Consider the following 22,447-nt stretch of genomic DNA (forward strand, 5'->3'; position numbering starts at 1 on the left):
GCCCAGAACGTTGTATACCAGAGCTACCCTGACCTTTTTTCTACTGTGGTATCCTAGTAAAAATTGTTCTGGGAATCTGTCGCTGCAGAAGAGTAATTGGTGTTCTGCATTTCTGGGTCTTTCCTAGGGCTTTTGTTTGGGCTTCCTAACACAGCTCGACAGGGCATCACACCCAGTAGTTCAGAAGCTTATTTGTCAACACATTGTTTCTGGCAGTGTTAAAAGTCTGCTGAAGCAGGTATGTTTGTTTTTTGTTTTTGACTTGTTTAACAAATGAAAGGTTGAATTATCAAATTTTGAACTGTTTGATTTTTTACAAAATTTTCTAATTATAATTCTGTTTCAGAGAAATTAAACAGTAGCCCTTGGCTGGCATAGCTCAGTGGATTGAGCACGGGCCTACGAACCACACGATCGTGGTTCGATTCCCAGTCAGGGCACATGCCTGGGTTGCAGGCCAGTTCCCAGCAGGGGACTCACAAGAGACAACCACACACTGATATTTCTCTCCTTCTCTCCTTCCCTTCCTCTCTAAAAGATAAAGTAAATAAAATCTTAAAAAAAAATAAGTTCCCATTGTTTAAAAAAAAATGAAACAGTAGATGGTAAAAATCCCCAATATTCCTACTCTTTGGAGATTTAAACGCTATAGATAGTCCTTTCCATCTAAATTCTGATATATGTATGTGTTTGTACATTTGTCAAGGTGAATCCTAGTGTGTATCTAATGTAAATGATATCATTTTACATTATGGACTATCTCATAGGAATGTTCTTGTAGCTTCCATTCTTAGTCTAACTAGATATATCTTCAAGTCAGGGGAATAAGTGTTCTAGAAGAGCACTTTTTCGTAGCTATAGATTGGACCACTATTTGAGCATCTTGATCTATAAAAATAGGAATTTTGTATAAATCAGTAACTTTCACCATACCTTCAAAAGATTATGAAGATATGGTTATCTTCAAAAGATTATGAAGATTCTAGATTACCGTATTTTGCCATACAGTGTGCACTTTCTTGCCAAAATTTTTGAGACAAAAGGGTGGCATTATACACAGATAGTATTAATTCTGCATCTATATAAGTGTTTTTATTTCTCTTGTTTATGCTTATGCATTAAAAGTATAGCTAGACAACAATAACAATATCCATGCAAAATAATACTGTGGAAAACTACAATTGGTTTTGTTTCTAAATTTAAATAAATAAAAATTGAATCAAAAATTTAAACGAAAGATTTTTTTTTCTGAAAGTTTGTGCCAAAAATGTGGGTGTGAATCGCACATGGGTGTGCGTAATGCGCAGCAGCACATCCCACACAGCAGCGTTATATGTGGTAGTTTCTCTGAGGAGTGGCTTTCATTTTCAGAGTCTTTCAGGGGATCTAGATGAAATAGTGCAAAGTCCTCCTCACTTAGTATAGTGCTGGTTCTGTTTGGGGGAATGTGGTTTATATAAAACACATGTTGTTTACCAAAATACTTCTTCAGAGTGGGAGTTGGTAGGTAAGAGAAGAGAACCAAATCATAAACTGAGAAATTATTTTGATTCAAGTTTTCCCCCAAATTCACCTACTCCCACCTAAATTTGAAAACTTCTACGTCATTATTTTGTCTTATTTCTCAAAGTGATTTTATGTCATCCATATGTCATCCATGGGTTTTGATGTTGAAAGCATCAGAACAAGGCAGCATTCTTGGTGACAACTTCTCTTACTGTCACTCCTCTCTGAAGGAGTGCCCTAGTTGTCACGGCACTGTGGGTATTGCTTTAACTTTTGTGTCTTTTCAGCCTATTCCCGAACCAAAAGGAGGCCGGCTTATCCAGGTTGAAGGCTATTGGATTTCGGTGGGAGACAAGGAACCTAAAATAGAAGAGACATACATTCTCACATCTTCTGTCAAGCTGAACCTGAGAGATATAGTCCGAGTGGTCTCTGCGGGGTATGTGGGACTTTCCTCTTGCTGCTCTGAAGTTGTATTATCTTAGACATTGGTGACATTCTAGTCTTCCTTCCTTACCTTTCAAAGTGGTTTATTGTTATTTATTGGCTAAATGAACTGTCACCTTTCTCCTGGCACAAATCATTGTTTCTGGTTGTGCCATAGTGGAAGCCATATGGATGCACATGATTTTGGTCATCTTTAAGGTTGCTTTTCAGTAGTTCGTTGATGAATACTCATTACCTGTTATTTGTTAAGTGAATAACAGCAAGTCCCACTTACTATTTCTCACAAGTAGTACAAGAGATTTTTCCTTAGTATTTTCTCAGGAACCACTTTTACATAGAAATTTCTTCGGGATTAAATACTGCATTATTCAGGAGTGACTATAAAGGACACATGGACAAAACCAGTGGCGGGGGTGGAAGCAAGGGAGGGAGGTGGGGATGGCTGGGGTGGGGGGGGATTGGGGAGGTAAATGTAGACAACTGTAATTGAACAACAATAAAATAATTTAAAGAAAAAGAAATACTGCATTAGTAATGCATAGGTATATAAAAATGTTCTTTTATGATGACATGAAATGACATAGTTATTCTTTTTTAACATTTCTTGAATTCTGGTTTTTATGTGTGTGTGTTTTTTTTAATTGCTTTGTTGGTTGATCTTTTAAAGAACATACCCAGTGCTGATTCAAGGAGAGACATCGGTTGGTAAAACAAGCCTGATCCGGTGGCTAGCTGCAGCTACTGGTAACCACTGTGTGCGTATTAACAATCACGAGCACACGGATATTCAAGAGTACATTGGCTGTTACACATCTGACTCCTCAGGGAAGCTTGTGTTTAAAGAAGGTAGGGTTGTTACTGTTTCATGAGTGCAGTTGTTCATTCTTTTAGACCTATTTCCCCAAGTAATCTTTATCCTTTCCAGGTGAGGCACGTGGACTGCTGCCATTACAGCTGGTTTTTCTCTCTCCTTAAGCCGCATGTTTTAGGAGTGATGGTTAGGGGTCCAGTTTCCTTTGGGCTCCCCTAGAATCTTGTCAGCTGTAGTCAGGACTAGGGCAAGTTTTGAAGAGGGTAGTTGAACTCCTGCTTCACTTCCTGGATACTCAAAAGAGCATTGAGCCAGAGGGATGCTGGATGTTATGAGAGACTGTGATGCTGTAAATGAAATTAAACTGCAGGGGGAAACATAAGTTGGAAATGTGTTATTTGTCAGCCTTGGCCCCCTGTATAAAATAAAAAGGACTTTTAATTGAAAATTGTACTTTGATATTCAACATCACAAATTATTTTGGGGCATGAATAGCTATGGAGAGTAATTTGCTTTGAAATTTCCTGATAAATCTAGGATTTGTTGATTTGTATAAAACTTTGGACTACTTTGTGCACTAATTCTCAGTGTTTATTTCCTCCAAGGTGTTCTTATTGATGCTATGAGAAAGGGCTACTGGATTATTTTAGATGAATTGAATTTGGCTCCTACTGATGTGTTAGAAGCACTGAACAGACTGTTAGATGATAACCGTGAATTGCTCATAACAGAAACTCAAGAAGTTGTTAAAGCACACCCTCGATTTATGCTCTTTGCTACCCAGAATCCCCCAGGACTTTATGGAGGCAGAAAGGTGTGTGGCATTTGTCCCCTTGTTCCCATTTGTTATTGCGTCGAGGAGTAAATCTTCCTTGGAAGATGAGATTTTTTTATCACTTTTGAAGGGTTTTTCTTTTTGTAGTGAATAGCAGAGGCTCTATTTGGGAAATTAACTGAAAAGGCCCATTTTATCATGTTTTTTCACTCTGCCTTTCCTAGATGCTTTCTAGAGCCTTCAGGAACCGGTTTGTAGAATTGCACTTTGATGAACTGCCAAGTTCTGAGTTGGAAACAATCTTGCATAAGCGGTGTAGTTTGCCACCCTCTTACTGCAGCAAGCTGGTTAGAGTCATGCTGGACCTTCAGGTATTTCATCTTTCCATCCCTTAACGTAGTTTGTTTCTTTTTTAAATTTATTGATTTTAGGTACAGAGAGAAAGGAAGGAGGGAAGAGACAGTCAGACATTGATTTGTCGTTCCTCTTACTTATGCATTCATTGGTTGATTCTTGAATGCGCCCTGAGTAGGGATTGGACACACAGCCTTGATGTATTGGGGCAGTGCTCTGACCAGCTGAGCTACCCAGCCAGGGCATTCCACTTACTTTTAATGGAATGTGTTCATTAGACTTGGTGATCTAGGTTCCTTAGGTAAAAACGCAGTTCATCTGTTTATTCGTTTATTTATTTTCACAATAAGGATCTTGTCTTAAAATGCATCTCATTAGTATTTTTTGGTTTTGTTTTGTAAATCAGTTTACTATGTTAAAAAATTTCTGATGTTATATGTGATGATAGTTTCCTATTTGTGGATAATATTGGAACATTTGTTTAGATTAGAGTTTGACATAAACACACTAAAATTTAGTGTTTTAAATGGATATGTTCCTTGAATGGACATAACTATGAGGGGGGACCAAAAAAAACCCCAAACGAAAATGTAGGGCAGGCACCTTGTAGTACAGGCTTCCCTCAGGTGAGTGTTCTAGGAGCCCATCTATATCCATGTACCAGCTGGTGGTGTTGTGAGAGGCTGCGTTTGGTTTCAGTGAACTCTTTTTGAAGATTCTTTCAACATCTTTTCCCATTTCATGATGGGGGATTTATGAGCACTCCTGCCCACTCTGCTGAGTGTTCAGTTTTTGACCAAAATACTGCGTGACCTCCTGCCTCACTTTCTTGGTTTAAAAGCCCTCAAAGGGAAACATTTTGCCGATGTGGAAGAGGTGGAACAAACAGTAACAGAAGGAACAAAGTTGACCACTCCAAAAACTGTTTTGAACAATGGAAAAACATATCTTGATAGGTGTATTTTATCAAATGGACAGAACTTCTGAAGATGACTGAACACAATTTTTTATAATGCACAATTTTTAGAAATAAATTTCTTTTGGTGGGATGGGGGACGTCCTCCCTTATGAAAGACACTTTTTGTGTGGCAAACCTTTGTCAACTCTGGAAAAGTTACAGTTATCTTTTTTTCTTCTCTTTGTTTCTCCAGAATATCCCATTAATTAATTATAGGGTTAAAAGTGTTCTTTATCAGAATTTTACACTGTTAAGTTACCTTTCAGAAACCTAATAATAATAAATGTTTTTACTTCTATGGTCCCACATTATGAGATTACTTTTCCTGCATGTTTGCCTACATTTGTATTCATGATCTTTTTCTGTATGGCATATGAAATGGAATTCCATTGTTTATTTACATTTTTTTACATGAGTTTGCATTTTTCTTCAAATAATTATATCCTTTTACATTTTAAAAGTTTAATCTCAGTGGAATGAATAATTTTTATGAGAACTTAAATTTGTTAAGAATCTTATGTGTTTTACCCTATGCTTGACATTGTCCCTTTTCATTTGTTTTGGTTTGTTAATAGTCCTACCGTAGAAGTTCATCAGTGTTTGCTGGAAAGCAGGGCTTCATCACCCTTCGTGACTTGTTTCGATGGGCTGAGAGGTACAGGTTGGCTGAACAGACTGAAAAGGATTATGACTGGCTACAGCATTTAGCCAATGATGGTATGCTTTTAATCAAATGCTCTCAAACCACGAAGTAATGTCAAATAGTACACTTTCTAATTAAAACAAACCTTGCCCAGATCGTGATCCATATGCACATTTTACTAGGTATTTCAGGAACTGAGTCTTTCTCCCTCAAGTCCCAGCTGCTTTTCTAAGTATTACTATTTCTGCAGGCCTCTGTGCTAATGTGTTTTGGTTTCTAAGGTTTTCTTATTACTTCCTTCAGGTGGCCACCCTGGGAGTCAGGCTATGGGCACAATACCTTTAGGAACTAAGTCAGGTGGTTGGTGGTGCATTTTGGACCACTTGTCTGCAATGTAGTGACTGGGAAGAGTCATGCTGTGCCTTAGAGTCATAGAAAGCTGAAAGGTCAGATAATGTTGGGGTTCTGAGAGAAGGCAGTGATGTCACCTGAGACGCAGGATTGGTCATGCTGGTTTAATCTGTGGGAAGAATTTATGTGTTCTTCTTTATGATAGGATAGAAAGTGTTTCAGAATGTTCTGATTTGAAAGGTGCTGATGAATCATTAATGGGGAAGTTAGCATGGAGAGTAAGTAAAACTAACCCATAAGAATTGTCATTTCTCTTCTTTCCTGGTAAATAACAGCTAGGAGGAACATACTAAAAAAACCTTTTCAAATGAAATATAACATAGTAAATTGGGGTGAAGCACTGTGTCATTTCATGTACAGCTCTGTGTATTTTTACATATGTATGTACTTACATGAGTCACTGCCTAAGCCAAGATTTAGAATTTCTAGTACCACAGAAGAGTCTTTTATAGCTCTTGCTAGCCTTATCTCCCCAGGAAGTAACCAGTGCTTTGATGATTGATCGCCACTGATCGATTTTACCTGTGCTTGGGCTTCATCTAAAGAGTATGATAAAGTATGTACTCTGGGTCTGGCTTCTTTCCATTCACTCTGATGTGACCTACAGCCACGCCGTTACGTGTATCAGGACTTCATTTTTTAAATATTATTGTGCTATAACCCTGTGTATGGAGATACCATAATATATTTAGCCATTCTCGTGTTAATGGACATTTGGATCCTTTCTACTTTTTTGCTATTATGAATAAAGCTGCTCTGATTATTGCTGTATATGTCATTTGCTATACACACATGTGTTTATTTGTGTTTGAGTCTACTTAGAAGTAATGTTGCTAGAGCATAGCTCAGGGACATGGTTAGTTGTAGTAAGATCTCCCAGTTTTCCAAAGTAGATCTTCGGATTTCTTTCCCTTCAGCAGCAGCTAATGAGAGTTGGCCACTGCTTTGTATTCTCAATATCCCTTGGTCCTGACACTTGATGGTTCCTCATTTTTATTTTTTTAAGGTTATATGCTGCTGGCAGGCCGTGTCAGGAAGCAGGAGGAGGTTGAAGTGATTCAAGAAGTCCTTGAAAAACATTTCAAGAAAAAGTTGTGTCCTCAATCCCTCTTCTCCAAAGAAAATGTCCTAAAATTGCTGGGTGAGTTGGCCAAAATATCCAGAGGAGAATGAGTTGGGCATACTCATATTAGAACCTTAAGTATTTATTCTATTTTGATAGGTAAATTGTCTACTCAGATGTCCACATTGGAGTCCAAGTTCAACCATATCGTGTGGACCGAGAGCATGCGGAGACAGGCGATGCTTGTGGGAAGAGCGTTGGAATTCAGTGAACCAGTGCTGTTGGTCGGAGACACTGGGTAAAGCTCTGTGACAATAACTGGTTATGAGGGTTCCGTTCAGTTCCATAGCATTACTTGAGTTATCTCGGAAGGACTCATAAGGAAAACAATTTTTGTTTTTTCCTTTTTTGAAAAAAATTTTTATTGATTATGCCATTACAGTTCTATTCCCCCCCTTCATTCCCCTCCACCCTGCACACCCCTCCCCCACCGTTCCCCCCCTTTAGTTTATGACCATGTGTCTCAAGTTCTTTAGATTCTATATTTCCCATACTATTCTTGACCCCCTATTTATTTTCTACCTACTGTCTGTGTTACTTATTTTCTGTACCTTCTCCCCCCTTCTCCTCCTCCCACTCCCCTATTGCTAACCCTCCATGAGATCTTCATTTCTATGTTTCTGCTCCTGATCTAGCTGTCCTTTTAGTTTGCTTTTGTTTCAGGTGTGGTTGTTAATAACTGTGAGTTTGCTGTCCTTTCACTGTTCATGTTTTTTTATCTTCTTTTTCTTCGATAAGTCCCTTTAACATTTCATATAATAAGGGCTGGGTGATGATGAACTCCTTGAACTTGACCTTATCCATCTGAGAAGCACTTTATCTGTCCTTCCATTCTGAATGAAAGTTTTGCTGGATAGAGCAATCTTGGTTGTAGGTCTTTGGATTTCATGACTTGGAATACCTCTTTCCAGCTCCTTCTTGCCTGTAAGGTCTCTTTTGAGAAATCTGCTGACAGTCTGATGGGAACCCCTTTGTAGGTAACTGTTCCCTTATCTCTTGCTGCTTCTAGGATCCTCTCCTTCATTTTAATCTTGGCCAATATAATTATGATGTGCCTTGGTGTGTTCCTTCTTGGGTCCAACTTCTTTGGGACTCTCTGAGATTTCTGGATTTCCTGGAAGTCTATTTCCTTTGCCAGATTGGGAAAATTCTCCTTTATTATTTGTTCAAATAAGTTTTCCACTGGTGGCTGTTTCTTTCCCCCTTCTGGTACCCCTATAATTCAGATGTTGGAGCATTTAAAGATGTCCTGGAGGTTCCTAAGTCTCTTCTCATTTTTTTGAATTCTTGTTTCTTCATATTTTCCCATTTGGCCATTATTTTCTTCCTTCTGGTTCACTCCCTTGATTTGAGTCCCAGTTTCCTCTTCATCACTGTTAGTTTCCTGTGCAATTCTCTTTATTTCAATTAGTTTAGCCTTCATGTGTTCCTCTAATTTGTGACCAAAATCAACCAGTTCTGTGAGCATCCTGATCACCATTGTTTTGAACTGTGCATCTGAAAGTTTTGCTATTTCTTTATTGCTTAGATTTATGGGCTCTGGGGCTTTGAGATCTTCTTGAGCCATTTTTGGTCTGTTCATGCCCATTAATTTTGAGGAGTGGAGCCTTAGTTGTTCACCAGGGCGGGGCCACCCAGGTCGCTGGGTTATGAAGCTGTATGTGGATGTGGCGTCAGAGCGGGAAATGGTGGCCCCCTCTGCTGCCTCTCGCTGCTGGGGCCTGCTCGGTCCCCTCTCACCGCCCACTCTCTCCCTGGTCTAACCGCTCAGGAATACGCCATCACAGTCAACCTACCGCCTTGCACCCTTGCTAGGTCCGCTGGTCGCTCAGTGGGTTGCTCACTGGGTCTGCCCGTTGCAACCCCAGGCCTGGGATCCAAGCGCATGAGTCCGTCTGACCGAGTTTTCCTGTGCAACCCCTCTTACCGGTCAGGCTGAAGAATTTGTTGTTATCTGACTTCCGAAAAGTTCAATTTTCTGTGTTCTGGCTGTGTTTTCTGTTGCTAGTATTTTGTTGTCTCTAAACTTGGTTGTGTGAGAAAGCACGGCTTCTCCACCTATGCCTCCATCTTGGTGGAAGTCTGTTTTTTCCTTTTGTTTCTTCCCTCTTTTTTCCCTTTTTAAGAAGCATAAGAGATCTGTAATTTACTTCCCTCTACCTTCAGACCTTTGTGATGGAAGAGAATGTTGTCTTCTATCATTATAACTGGGACTATTTTTTTTCTGTGTAGTTTTTTATTCTGTATATCCTACAGATATATAGGATCCTATTCTATAGGCTCTGTGAGAGATAGAATCCCATCCTATCTATAGGATATCCTGTAGACATATAGAGGAAAGTAGCACATGAACTATGTCTTGAAAGTCTGTAAGGATTGGCTTTCATTCCCACTGCTTGGTGGTGGTTGGTAGAAGTAGGAAAGAGTGGAATTCGTACACCATTGTGCCATTCTGGAACATGTCAGGGTGCTGGTGTTTTGGGTAAGTGCACTCCAGGCTAGGGGTGCAGACGCATGTTGGCCAGTAGTGTCTGCTGCTGCTGCAGTGAGGCTCTCACCAGAGCTCCTCTCCTTTGTTGACTGGGCTGTTGGTGGGTGTGTATTTAGAATTCATGCTCCTTCATAATCTGGTGTGTATCTCTGACAGGTGTGGGAAAACTACCATTTGTCAGGTGTTTGCAGCCTTGGCAAATCAGAAATTATACTCAGTCAACTGCCACTTACACATGGAGACATCGGACTTCCTGGGGGGACTGCGGCCAGTGAGACAGAAGTCAAAGGACAAGGTTTGTCCAGTAGTAAATGAGGACATTCATTTAAAGAACTGAGTTAAACTCTGTGCATGAATCAGTTTTGTGCATGGCAGGGTGTTTGATTCCGGACTTTTTATGTCTCCAGGTTTTCACTGGTCTGCAAGGGGCCCCATGAGCATCCTGTTGTACAGGATCTGTCCCTTGTTCTCAGTCCTTTAGGGCCCCCCAAGCCCCATTGTGCATTCTTACATGTTTGAACTTTAGTCACCTTCAAACTACTCTCCATTTAATGCAATACACTTATCAAGACTTTTTTTCACTGTTGAAAGCAGTTTTTGAACTTGTTGATTTTGATGCCTTTTAGTACTTAGGCCAAATTTTGTTTCATGTCTTCCACATCACCAAAGTGTTTTCCTTTGAGGACTTTTTTTTTTTCTCCAGAGGAACAAGAACTATCTCTTGGGGCGAGATGGGGGGGAATAGGAAGGGTAGGGCACAGGGTTCATGCTGTTTTGGGTCAAAAACCAAAACTGCGCTGTAGGCATGTGCTCTCATAGGTACCCATCATGACATGGGCAAAGATGTTGAAAGAGTTTTCAAAAAAAATTCACTGAAACTGAACATAGCCTCTCACAACATTGCCAGCTGGTGCACTGATACAGGTAGGTTTCTAGAATATTCGCCTAGTGAGGGAAACCAGTACTACTAGGGGCCTGCCCTCCACAAGATTACCCCATTTATTTTGAGGGGAATCCCCCTCGTGCTTTCTGACGAATGATCACTTCCCTCCACCAGACACCAGCTAGCTACATGTGCGTTGTCTTGTGGACAGTCACCCTTTAATTTCACCTTCTACGTTTCTGAATTGTAGGAAGAAATTGATACATCAAGACTCTTTGAGTGGCAGGATGGGCCTCTGGTCCTGGCCATGAAGGAGGATAGCTTTTTCCTCTTGGATGAGATCTCTCTGGCTGATGACTCGGTCCTGGAAAGACTCAACAGGTATATTCCCTATGTTCGGTTTTGCTGATCTTGTTTTTATAGATATTAATTTTTATAGATATTAATTTTTATGACTAGTAAATGCTTGAAAATGATAATGAGTGACTACTCTCTTTTGGCTTCAGCATGCAGAATCTCATTTAAGAGGCCTAGGTTTTCTATTTTGCTGTCAGTAATCAGAAAGATGGGACTCTGGGATGGCTAGGTTGCAACAAATGAGCCTAAGTTAAAATTCTTTTTATGGCAAATCTTATAGCCATTGTCTTGATTTTTTAGAAAGTATTAGAATCTGCATTCTCGATATTATGGCTGTAAGGCCTCTCATAACCTCAGACCTATATGAATCTTGATACTACCTATTTTTCACTCTTTATTGAGGTATAATTCACATATCATAAAATGACTTACTTGAAATGTATAATTCAGTGAATGTTAGTAAATTCACTGTTTTGCAGCCATCACAATACAGTGTGACAGCATTTCCCATTACCATCCCTTGTGCCCATTTACAGTTTATCTCTGGTGCCACCTCTTGCTACTAATCTTTCTGCTCTGGATTTGTCTTTTCAGGACATTTTGTATAAGTGGCCCTTTTTTTTCATTGTGCAATAATGTTCTGAGGTTTATCTGTGTTGTAGGCTATAGTAGTTTGTTTCTTCTAATAGTATTTCTTTGTGTGGATGTATCCATTCACCACTTGGTTGTTTGGCGTTGTTTCTGCATTTATGAATAATGCTGCCATGAACATTTACATGCAAGGTTCATTTTTAAAACAAATGCTTTCCTTAATAAGGACATATGTGGAAAAAATGAATTCTTTTTGTTTTGATCGGAAATACTGTTCCATCACACAGGAATTGAGATAATGAGTCTTTTTAAAATGTGTGGTAGGAAACCATTAACTAACATGAAAGCTCAGCAGAAGAGGGAACTTTCTTTTTCCTTGTTAAATAACCTTGAAGCCATAAAATAGGAAGAACACATAAGCCTTTTCTAATAATATATTCTCCATTTTTTTCCTGTCATTTAGTGTCCTTGAAGTAGAAAAGTCTCTGGTATTAGCAGAAAAAGGCAGCCTAGAGGACAAGGATAATGAAGTAGAGCTGTTGACTGCTGGGAAAAAATTCCGTATCTTAGCAACCATGAATCCTGGGGGTGACTTTGGAAAAAAAGAGGTAAAACCATGTTCTTAAAGCATAATTTATTTTAACTTTTTGACCATAGCTCATTGGCACCCTTAAATGCAGTATGTAAAAATGCATTTAGAATTTTTATGTTGGGTAAAACCTGGGTAAAAGGTAAGAATCCAGAAAGATAATTTAGGATTATTAAAAGATTGATAAATATTTCAGACAGATAAACCTTTCCTTATTTGACATCTCACTTTGTGTACGTGCCTGAAATTTCAGTGCTCCATTCACTTTGCCCAGGTCTTTATATACATTAGTATAATAATTTTCCCAAGAGCTGTGTAATAAAGTTACTTTTCTACTTTTATGGATGCGAAAATTTGAAACTAAAATTTAATCTCAAGCTGTGCTACTGGGCTTTATTTTCACTAGGCTTTATTCTCTTACACATGAGTATGGCTTTATGAATGAGTTGGATTTTTTTTATTTTTAAGATTTTATTTGTTTTTAGAGAGAGGGGAAGGGAAGGAGAAAGAGAGGGAGAGAAACATCAGTGTGTGGTTGTTTCTCACATAACCCCCCACAGGGACCTGGCTTCCAACCAAGGCATGTGCCCTGACTGGGAACCAGCGACCCTTTGATTTGCAGGCCCGCGTTCAGTCCACTGAGCTATGCCAGCCAGGGCTTTATGAATTATTTTAAAGTATTAAAAAGTCACAGCCAAGAACCTCTTTTGGTTTTGCAGGTGGACTACCTCTCTTTGGTCAGGGTTCTGTGGGTCGCTGTCAGACTTTTTAAAAAAAAAAAGGGTGGAGGTGTTTTCTTCTCTGCAAAAGGTAGTGTTAGGATTGGGCCAGGATCTTACACTCAAGCTCCATGGCTTTCAGGCTCTTGAGGCCTCTCAGTGTTGTGCGTGGGACCCTAGCCTTTTACAGTTTGGAAAAGGGTAGTGTGGTAGCAGGTCAGGGATGATGAGAAGAACCAGCAATTGGTTGTGAGTGAAAGCAATTCAGGTTTCTGGTAACTTGGTGGGTGCTTAAATTTAAATGCATACATGATATTTCGGGCCTAATTTTTCTCAGTAACATAAGATAAAAGATTATATCATTGTGCTTCAAGAAATGTTCTGAAGAGAAGAAATAAAATACACTACAGTTTCAAACAAAATGTGAAAACTAGTTCTTTGGCGAGTGTAAATGACAGGGGATATGATTTCAAGGTTATGTATGTTAACTTGCCTATCAGGTTAGCTTATGTTTTTCTTAGCCAAAGATTGCCAACTTTTATTTTGCATAACTAGCAAGCAGAGCAAGGTAGGATTCTGAAGACCAAAGGCACTCCTTGTGTAGGCTGGCTACAAAAAACACTCATGTATTCCCTGGGTCTTAGCTGCTCTGAGTACAATCATTGCTCCTGGTTTTGCTGTGGTAGGCTAGATAGACAATTGAAAGGACTTTATTGTAAAGTAAAAGGAAAGTGGTAATTACATAACATGCGTCATTGCAGACATTTGTGAATGGAGGTTAACTGACCAATGGGAAGAGTAAAAATTCAGACTGAGGTCAGGGGCCTTAAGACCAGAGGGGCTGCACAATTCTTTGTAATACAAGAGGTAAAATATATACCTCATAATCCTGCCCTCTCTGAGCTACATAAAAGCAGTTTTCTTCTACTTCAGACAGCTCTGCCTGTGGGAAGGTAGAATTATTTTCTCTAAAACATTGGTTAAGTAATTGCAGGTAAAGTAAAGGAGGGGCCTGGCTTAGGGGAAGGTGTTCAAGGTAGGGAATTGCCCACTGGGGCTGGAATCCTGTTTGTACCAGTTACACCATGCACTACTGTGAACTTCTGTGCCATGTCTGTCAAGAAAGTGATGGCAATACTGACTTGGAAGCTGTTGTAGAGAGTAAAGAGATGACATTTAGAGGGAGCCAGGACAAAATAGGTCTTCATTTAATTGTATCTAGTAATAGAGGTAGTAAAAGAAGTGTCTGGCACTTGACCAGGCTCACAGCTAACAATTTTTAAAAGGATTTGTTTCCTAGCTTTTTAAATAAGTACTGCATTCATATTGCAGCTTGTGTTTCTTACAGCTGTCTCCTGCCTTAAGGAACCGGTTTACCGAAATATGGTGCCCTCAGAGCACAAACCGTGAAGATTTAAAACAGATTATCAGCAGTAATCTTCGTCCAGGATTGTCTCTGGGCAGAATAGATCGTAAAGGTGAGAGTGTTCAGGTGGTGGTGGTGGAAATGGGACGGAGCATCTGTATGCTGGAAGTGAGAAGTATGATGTAGGGCATTTGCCGTATGTACGCATGGTCTGTTATAAGGAGGAGGGAAGATAGAGAAATAGGAACAAACTAGATCTAAAAAATATATATTAGCTTAGTACTATCTATTAAAATGCCCCTTTTTCCCATTGCCTCCTTCACTAGGGTTATTAAATTCTAGTTTCCTCATTGTTTCACCTGTTTATAGAACTTTAAATAAAAGACTTTATTTATTTATTCCTAGAGAGTAGCAGGGAGAAAGAGAGGAAAAGAAACATTAGTGTGTGGTTGCCTCTCATGTGGCCCCCAGTGGGGACCTGGCAGGCAACCCAGGCATGTGCCCTGACTGGGAATTGAATGTTGCAACCCTTTGGTTCACAGCCCGCACTCAGTCCACTGAGCTACACCAGCCAGGGCTTAGAACATCTTTATAGAAGGTGTATTAGCTAAAGATGAGGAAAATTTAGGTTTGATTTTAGTTTTTTTCATCTTTACAAAATATTTATGGAGCTTTCAACCGTATTTCTTTAATTGTCATCAGCTAATTTATTGTTTCACTTTATTAAAAATTTTTATTATAAAAAATTTCTATAACCTGTAACCTAGATTTAACCTAGTTAAAGGTTAAAATCTATAGGTTAAAATTTATAACCTAGACTTAACAATTTTTAAGATAACCATTAAGAGTTGAAGAGTCAAAATATTTATTATGTGGTTTTCTCCTTCCTTCCTTCCTTCCTTCCTTCCTTCCTTCCTTCCTTCCTTCCTTCCTTCCTTCCTTCCTTCCTTCCTTCCTTCCTTCCTCTTTCTTTTTTTTTTAGAGTTCTTAGTTTATTAATTCTCTCATGAAAAATCTGCACAGTCACAACAGAGTCACTGAAGAACGTTTTTTTCTTTTTGCCAGCACCAGCATTGGTCTTTGCAGTCCCTGACCTCCTTCTGTTCTCACGTCCCTTCTTCTGTTCTCTTGTGGTCGTCGTCTCAACAGGGCGTGTCTTGCACGTCTATGTTTAGGTTCGTTTTTCTCTGCATGATCCAAGGACTCATCATGCCAAAGCCAGTTGGGTAGCCACCACCAGACCGGGTTCTGAATCCCAACACAAAGATGACATCTGGTGTGGTGTTACACGTTTTGGCTACTTTTTTTCCAAATTCTGTCTTAGGTGCTGCTGCCTTCCCAGGGTGAAGGATGTCTGTCAGTGACCATTTGTTTTCCCTGAAGTAGCACGGGTCAGGGACTTACTACTCCAGATAGTTACTGTGTCGTTAATGATGGTGGTTGATCTTCAGGTGGCCAGGGAGGAAAAGCAGGTGGTTCTTTTTGAATTGAGTCTAGATTGCTTTGATACATATTTTTTAAAAATTTTTATTGAGGTATGATTGACATACAGTGTTACTTTCAGTATACAGTATAGTGACTTCATATTTTTATGTGTTATGAAATGATCACCACTAAGTCTAGTTAACATCTGTCACCATGCTTTGTATACATGTAACCCTCAGTTGTATTTCTAAAAGTGGAATGAAGAATGTCACAGCCTCTGTTGGTTATGCCCAGCTTGCTCTCCAGAAAGATGTTCTCATTTGCAATGCTGTCACCAACTTAGTGAATGTGCCTCATTGGTAATCCTTCCAGCATGGACTTATTTTTTAATACTCACCTGAAGGCATGCTCATTGATTTTAGAGGAAAAAGGAGGAAGAGAGAGAGGGAGAGAAACATTGATGTGACAGAAACATCGATTGGTTGCCTCTTGTACATGTACCAATTGGGGACTGACCCTGTAGCCCAGGTTTGTGCCCTGAGCAGGAATCAAACCCATGATCTTTTTGGTTTATGGGACAGTGCTCCAACCCAGTGAGCTGCACCAGTAATCATTATTTATTTTGGGATAATATTCTTTGTTACATCTATCACATAGTTTTCTATATTATGTTACCCTTTAATATTTTTTGTAAAAAATACATACATGAACCCGTCTACTTCATCTTCTTTGTGTTTAATAGTCATGGTTCAGTTCCTCTCTAACAGCGGATAAAGTTTTCCATTTTATTAAGCTGTTGATGTAACTAAAATTTATTTCACTTCTGAAATGTGGACTCAGGTACTCATTTAATATCTAGTTGAAACAGCATTTAATTTCTTTCCTCATTGTTACTGGACTTTTCACTTTGAGCTGTCATTTTAAGTTCCTTCTAAAGATATGTGGGGTTTTTTTGTAATTAGTATTTTTTGTTCTGACCAATTAGTTTTCTTCTAACCATTTCTCAGTATAGCCTTTAAGAATGTTGTTGAGTAGTCTCTTCATATTATAACAGTCCCAATTCCTCCTATCGTGTTTTCTTTTTAAAAAAAATCCTTTGGTATTTATACTTTTTATTTATTTTTTCTTTTTAGATAAATGTTTACTATTGACTTCAGAAGTTATATATGTAAAATGCTATACTAAATTTAATCGACAGTGCTTTAATCTATAACTATTTAAGAAGTATTTTATTTCAAAACATTTTACAACATGAAACTGTGACAAGTAGAATAGCCTTTTAACCTAAATCATGAAACAAAATTTATGAATTTTGTAATTTGCTCAATTTTGATTTAACAAAAACACTCTGGCCTTAGTGCCACTAAAAATGTGGTATTCCCCATTCCAGACAGTCATTTTGTAATATAGTAAAATTTGTATATTTTCTAAGATCTTTGTGTCTTCAAAATGGTGTCTGAACATGAACCACATTATTATTTTTTGAGTTTACAGGGTATAATTTCTTATATGTGGAATGCTGTACATGAACCCCTTGGGAATACAGTAAGAGCTATGGACCAACCCCCTTTGTAGAAAAAACATTAATGTGAATTTCCCAAGATTTGCATGTAGTTGTCATTTCAAGGATCACAGGGTTGCTTTTTGGCCATCTGTGGGTCCCAGAAAACAAGTCTCCTGTTCTAGAGTGTTTGTAAACAGTACACACTTACTTCCGGGTTTCTTAGGGGCTGATGTAGCTGAAGTGATGCTGGATTTCATTGACTGGCTGACCCACCAGGAATTTGGCCGAAAGTGTGTGGTCAGTATCAGAGATATCCTGTCATGGGTTAACTTCATGAACACGATGGCAGAGGAAGCTGCTTTGAAAAGACCAGAGACCTTCTCCACTGTGACATCTCTTGTCCATGCTGCATGCTTGGTGTACATAGATGGAATAGGTTCAGGTATGTTGTATGTTATTAGCTGGTGGGGACAAGGGGTTCCAAGTGGAGTTTTAAAATGTAGCAAACCTAGACCTCTTACCCAGCTACTTTATAGAATCACTTACTTTAATATTTCCAAGGCTCAAAATGGCTTTCCTTTTTTTTTTTTTTAACTCATCTTGAGAAAAGATATGCCAAAAACCTCTCATTGCTTATAGGCAAGGGACTTAGTAAACATGAAATGATGATTATGAATAGAAAGAAGACTTTTGGAAATGCCCTCGCTTCTGAAAGACTGGATAATTCTTAACATGAAGGGTCATTTGTAGTTAATGGGTATGAATCCTTTAGTTGGTCTTAAATTTATTGTAGTGTCATAAAATTCAGTATCTAAGTTCTGGCTTTTCAGTTATTAAGATTAGAAATAGAAATCAAAACAATCAGTAGTACCACATTAGTTATTCATATCTCCATGCTGATTTATCATGGAGTGTCTGGAGTGCTTCCTGAATACCCTTTGCTGAATTGATGATCTATAAATTGTGGAAAGAGGGAAGCCAGACTTCTTCCTTAAGACAGCTTACATTAGCAGTTGTGATTCGGCTGTCATTCAGCTAGGGCTTCATTTCCCTAGGAACCTGCCCAGAGCTCCTGCTGAGTGGTGAAGGTTGGTGTTGTGTTATTTGATGGACTTGTCTATCTTTTAGGGGTCACTTCCTCTGGGTTTGGTACGGCTCTCTTGGCTCGCAAAGAATGTCTGAAATTCCTAATCAAGAAAATTTCCAAGGTAGTCCGACTTACTGAATGTCAGAGAAATGAATTGAAGATTTATGACAGATTCAAAACCAAAGAATTCACTGGCATAGATAACCGTTGGGGAATTCATCCATTTTTTATATCAAGAGGTAAGAGTGATTTTTAAATAAATGAGGATTCTCTTCTTGTACATCATAGATACTTGACTTTTTGTTTTAGTGTGTCATGTTCATGATTATTTTCGAACTAGTTACCTGAGTTAGAATCTGATTTGGCATAACCATAGTTTTTTGAATGGCTAAAACATACAATCATTCACAAAACATAGAAGCATATAAAAATTAGGGGAAAATATAGTCCTTAATCTGTGGCTAAATTGTTTTGTAAAAATGCATGTATTTGTTTAATATTTGGTGCTCAAAATAAGAGCTTTCCTATGTACCAACTCTAGAACCTTATCAGCTTTTGCAAAAGTAGGTGTGTAAATCCTTGAGGGAAAGTTGGTGTCACCCATTTTCCTGTCCCTGGCATCTGACATGTAGCTTAGCAGTCATAGACATTCAGAAAATGTCTTGATTGAGTGAATGGATGAACAAATGAATGATTAATTGGGAAATGCAGGGGGTGCATCCTGAATTATCTTGGTAGCCTAAAACCTTGGATGAGATTGTTTAATTTGGAACCATGTGGCCTACATGCCTAGTTTCCACTTGACTTTTAGAAAAATACCTACTTATAAAGGTAAATTGTTCAGATACCTGTAGTACTTCCAAGTATAGGTTGTGATAGGAAAGATAGTGCTTGCAGCTAGACCTATTGTAGTAGGCATGTGTGTAGGTATAAGAGATGGAGAGATTTGTGCATCAGGCACAACTGCTGGCTCTTTCTGTAAAGCATTTTATGAGCCCCAAAGTGGGGAAATGTTGAAATAGAGTTGAGCATTACACTACAAATGCTACTTCATTTACTGATAGTCCACTTGGTGGATCCTTATAGTCTTGGGTTGGTATGTATATGTTATGTGGTGATGTCCAGCTTACCTGTGGATTTTTTCCCCTCCACTTAAGGACCTGTCCTGCACAGGAATAATATTGCCGACTATGCCCTCAGTGCTGCCACCACAGCCATGAATGCCCAGAGGCTCTTAAGAGCTATGAAACTGAACAAACCCATTCTCCTGGAGGGCTCCCCTGGTGTGGGCAAGACAAGTTTGGTGGGCGCATTAGCAAAGGCTTCAGGCAACAACCTTGTTCGAATCAACTTGTCAGAGCAGACGGTAAGTCATAGGCAGAGGGAGTACATTCATATGTTTACAGTTTCCTAATCAGGAGTAGTTACGACATTTTCAGTATCCCAGATACTTTCTGGTTATAAAAGAGCACAGCAACTTGATCTTCCAAACTAATTCTTCTTCTGAATTCATTAATAGCTGACATCTGTAATAATACTCTGGATGTTTTACTCTAATCCATCTTTTGAGAATCACCCACATCAGTATTTATTGTAATACAACCTCTTTTTATTTCAGTCCTTTCTAAAATAAAAATTTGTAGAAGTAAAATAACCATTAAACAATCTTATGAAAATGTGGAACAGAGATGACAAATTAAATGAGAATCTCTTGGAATGGGGTCTGGGAGCAGAGTGTGGGCATTGTTGGGTTTTGTTTTTAATATTCTTTTTAAAGCCCACCAGTTAACTTCCAGGTACAGCCACAGCTGAGAAGTACTGACATGGAGCTCCAGCTCCAGGCATTGACACTGGGGCGTTGTGGTGAGAAGGTTCTGTGGGCGTGTCTGGGCTCCTGGCGGAGATTGCTGAGGGAATTATTAATTAGTTCTGTCTTGGGAGTAAGAAGGAAGAGAGGCACAAGGCCCAAGAATGTAGTATTTTACATTCTGGCTCTTGGAATCTAGTTAATTTTTTATGTAAGTTTTGCTTTTTCTCACTTCTCCCTCAAAGGACATCACAGACCTGTTCGGAGCAGATCTACCCGTTGAAGGTGGCAAGGGAGGAGAGTTTGCCTGGCGTGATGGCCCCTTGCTGGCGGCTCTGAAGGCTGGTCACTGGGTTGTGTTGGATGAGGTGAGGGGACTGTCCATCGTGCCGTGGACGGGGTCTCATGTGTGAAGAGCAGTCATGCCTTTCGTAGCTCTAGGACATTTCTCAGTGGATGGTCATGCTATTGCCTAAAGACAAATGAAAAGAACCCTCCATGGTTTCTTTTAATAATAAAAATAGTCATTTATTGGAAGGTACATTTAGAGGCTCCTCTATATGTATTACCTCCAAACTTTCCTACTTTTGTAAGTAGCCTCCAGGACAAAACTACTTCCTAGCTAGTGTTTTCTTACAGGCTCTGGCAGGTATGCTCTTTGCACTTATTTCATGGGTGTTTTCAAACAGTGTCAACCACCTCATGTTTTACCAGTGCAACAGAGAGACTGGGGGAAGTTGTCTTAAGAAGAAACATACAGAAATTGCGAGGAAATGATCAGTGTTATGTGTGTATATTGGGTAAATATTATTGACCAGAACAGCACATTATAAGACCTGTGAATAATGCTAAATATCAGTGACACACAGGTAGCTTGAGATATGAGAAAGTGATTTTAAAAAATTTAAAAATTAAGTCTGTGGCCAAAGGAGTCAAGTCAGAGTGAGATGTGCCATGTAAATTGAGGAAAGGGCTAGGGAGTGGTAGGGTGCTTAGGCAATTAGAGTCGTGAAAGTGGGACGGGTGAGATGTGACACAGGCCCCAGCATTCGCCAGGTTCGGGCCCCTTTCATCTGAAGTCCGAGGACATGCTGGGACATTCCCCTTTGTATTATTATTGTTGTTGTCCCCCTTTTATTATTATTGTTGTTGTTGTTTTAAAAATTATTTAATTATTATTGTTCAAGTACAGTTTTCTGTCTTTTACTCCCGTCCCACCCCACCCCAGGGGCACTCCTTTTCTGCTGAGCTGCTAGGGGACATATTAAGGAGAGGGTTCCCTCTCCCAAAATTTTTTTTGAAAAAGATGTGCAATACAAGATTCATTTTTCAGGAAAAGGGAGTGCCTAGTTTTAAAGCTTAAGACTTCACTCCAGTGGGTGAAAATTCATCCAGGGACCACAAGGCATTCTGGACTTGCAGTCAGTCATACCTCAGTGCGGCTTTTAGAACTTAGCCTGTTTGGAAATATCCAGTGGAATTTGTGCTTTGTAGTGCTTATGTAAATACGACATTTGAAATTCTAACATAGTTAGGGTTTTGCCCATTTGAATTTTATTGATCCAATTGAGTTTTTCCATGTTTCCTAAAACCACCCATTCATGCCATCCCTGAGCTCTGAACCCACTGTGGAGACCTCCATTCAGCTCTTTTCATTTTTGGCACAAAAGTCTTGTATTTGTTCTTGTTCACAAAATTGTTGGTGAAAGACAGCTATGTAGATCCACTTTATGTAGTTTATACCATGACTTTTACTCTCATTTAGAGATTTATTCAGTATTTGAGCTGGGAAAGTTATTTACTTGTCTGTGTGTGGGTAAAGAGCTATCTTTCCTCATCTTTTAAAATCTCAGAGTGCAAAAATGAGATATCTATATATTGGCCTTTTTTTGGTAAGCTGTTATTTATAAAGAAGGTCAATATGGTACACATAATAGATACTGTTTAATTTTAGAGATTTTAATTACGTTTTAAAAATTCAGTCATTTATTTTGTTTACTGAAAGATTACTGAGAATTTACATACATCAAATCTAATATGTATATGATACAGTAGTAGGATGCATATACATCAGTCCATCACTCAAGAAATAGAATGTAACCAATATTGTTTGAGCTTCCTCCTCTTAAAGATAGCACTGTCTTTCATGCATGTTATTTCTTTGCTTTTTGTTATAGTCACACAACACATATAACACATGTATGTATTTTCTTCTCCATATAGCTCAACCTGGCCTCTCAGTCTGTATTGGAAGGACTCAATGCTTGTTTTGACCATCGAGGAGAAATCTATATTCCTGAATTAGGGATGAGCTTTCAAGTACAGCATGAAAAGACGAAGATTTTTGGATGTCAAAATCCCTTTAGACAAGGAGGCGGGAGGAAGGGCTTGCCCAGGTCTTTTCTTAACAGATTCACTCAGGTGAGATTTCCTGTTACCATAGACACCACAGGGAGAGTGTTGAGGTGTTACGACTGGTGGTGTGTAGCTATTAGGAGGTTCTCTATGAGAATGAGACAGTCAGTTTAATGATTTGGTTTTCAATTCCATGTCTTTATGTGATGAATATTAATGCAACTGATTCCCATCATCACTTGTCT

General features: G+C 39.0%; 1 protein-coding gene across 5 annotated transcripts in view; it reads left to right on the forward strand.

The window, feature by feature from the left end:
* Positions 1 to 22,447, forward strand: part of MDN1 (midasin AAA ATPase 1) — a 149,542-nt gene that overhangs the window by 55,410 nt on the left and 71,685 nt on the right. For all 5 annotated transcript variants that reach the window (XM_037131204.2, XM_053664765.1, XM_053664766.1 and 2 more), the window contains exons 22-38: positions 128 to 238; positions 1,794 to 1,945; positions 2,621 to 2,799; positions 3,370 to 3,578; positions 3,764 to 3,910; positions 5,427 to 5,568; positions 6,912 to 7,046; positions 7,128 to 7,266; positions 9,676 to 9,814; positions 10,653 to 10,783; positions 11,814 to 11,958; positions 14,007 to 14,136; positions 17,177 to 17,395; positions 18,082 to 18,279; positions 19,198 to 19,406; positions 20,093 to 20,215; positions 22,071 to 22,268. In XM_037131204.2, the coding sequence (XP_036987099.2) occupies positions 128 to 238; positions 1,794 to 1,945; positions 2,621 to 2,799; positions 3,370 to 3,578; positions 3,764 to 3,910; positions 5,427 to 5,568; positions 6,912 to 7,046; positions 7,128 to 7,266; positions 9,676 to 9,814; positions 10,653 to 10,783; positions 11,814 to 11,958; positions 14,007 to 14,136; positions 17,177 to 17,395; positions 18,082 to 18,279; positions 19,198 to 19,406; positions 20,093 to 20,215; positions 22,071 to 22,268 (2,706 nt within the window). The remainder of the gene's footprint in view (positions 1 to 127; positions 239 to 1,793; positions 1,946 to 2,620; positions 2,800 to 3,369; positions 3,579 to 3,763; positions 3,911 to 5,426; positions 5,569 to 6,911; positions 7,047 to 7,127; positions 7,267 to 9,675; positions 9,815 to 10,652; positions 10,784 to 11,813; positions 11,959 to 14,006; positions 14,137 to 17,176; positions 17,396 to 18,081; positions 18,280 to 19,197; positions 19,407 to 20,092; positions 20,216 to 22,070; positions 22,269 to 22,447) is intronic.

The sequence above is a fragment of the Artibeus jamaicensis genome, unplaced genomic scaffold, assembly GCF_021234435.1.
Source record: "Artibeus jamaicensis isolate MK-2021 breed Jamaican fruit bat unplaced genomic scaffold, CSHL_Jam_final contig_387, whole genome shotgun sequence".
Taxonomy (NCBI): domain Eukaryota; kingdom Metazoa; phylum Chordata; class Mammalia; order Chiroptera; family Phyllostomidae; genus Artibeus; species Artibeus jamaicensis.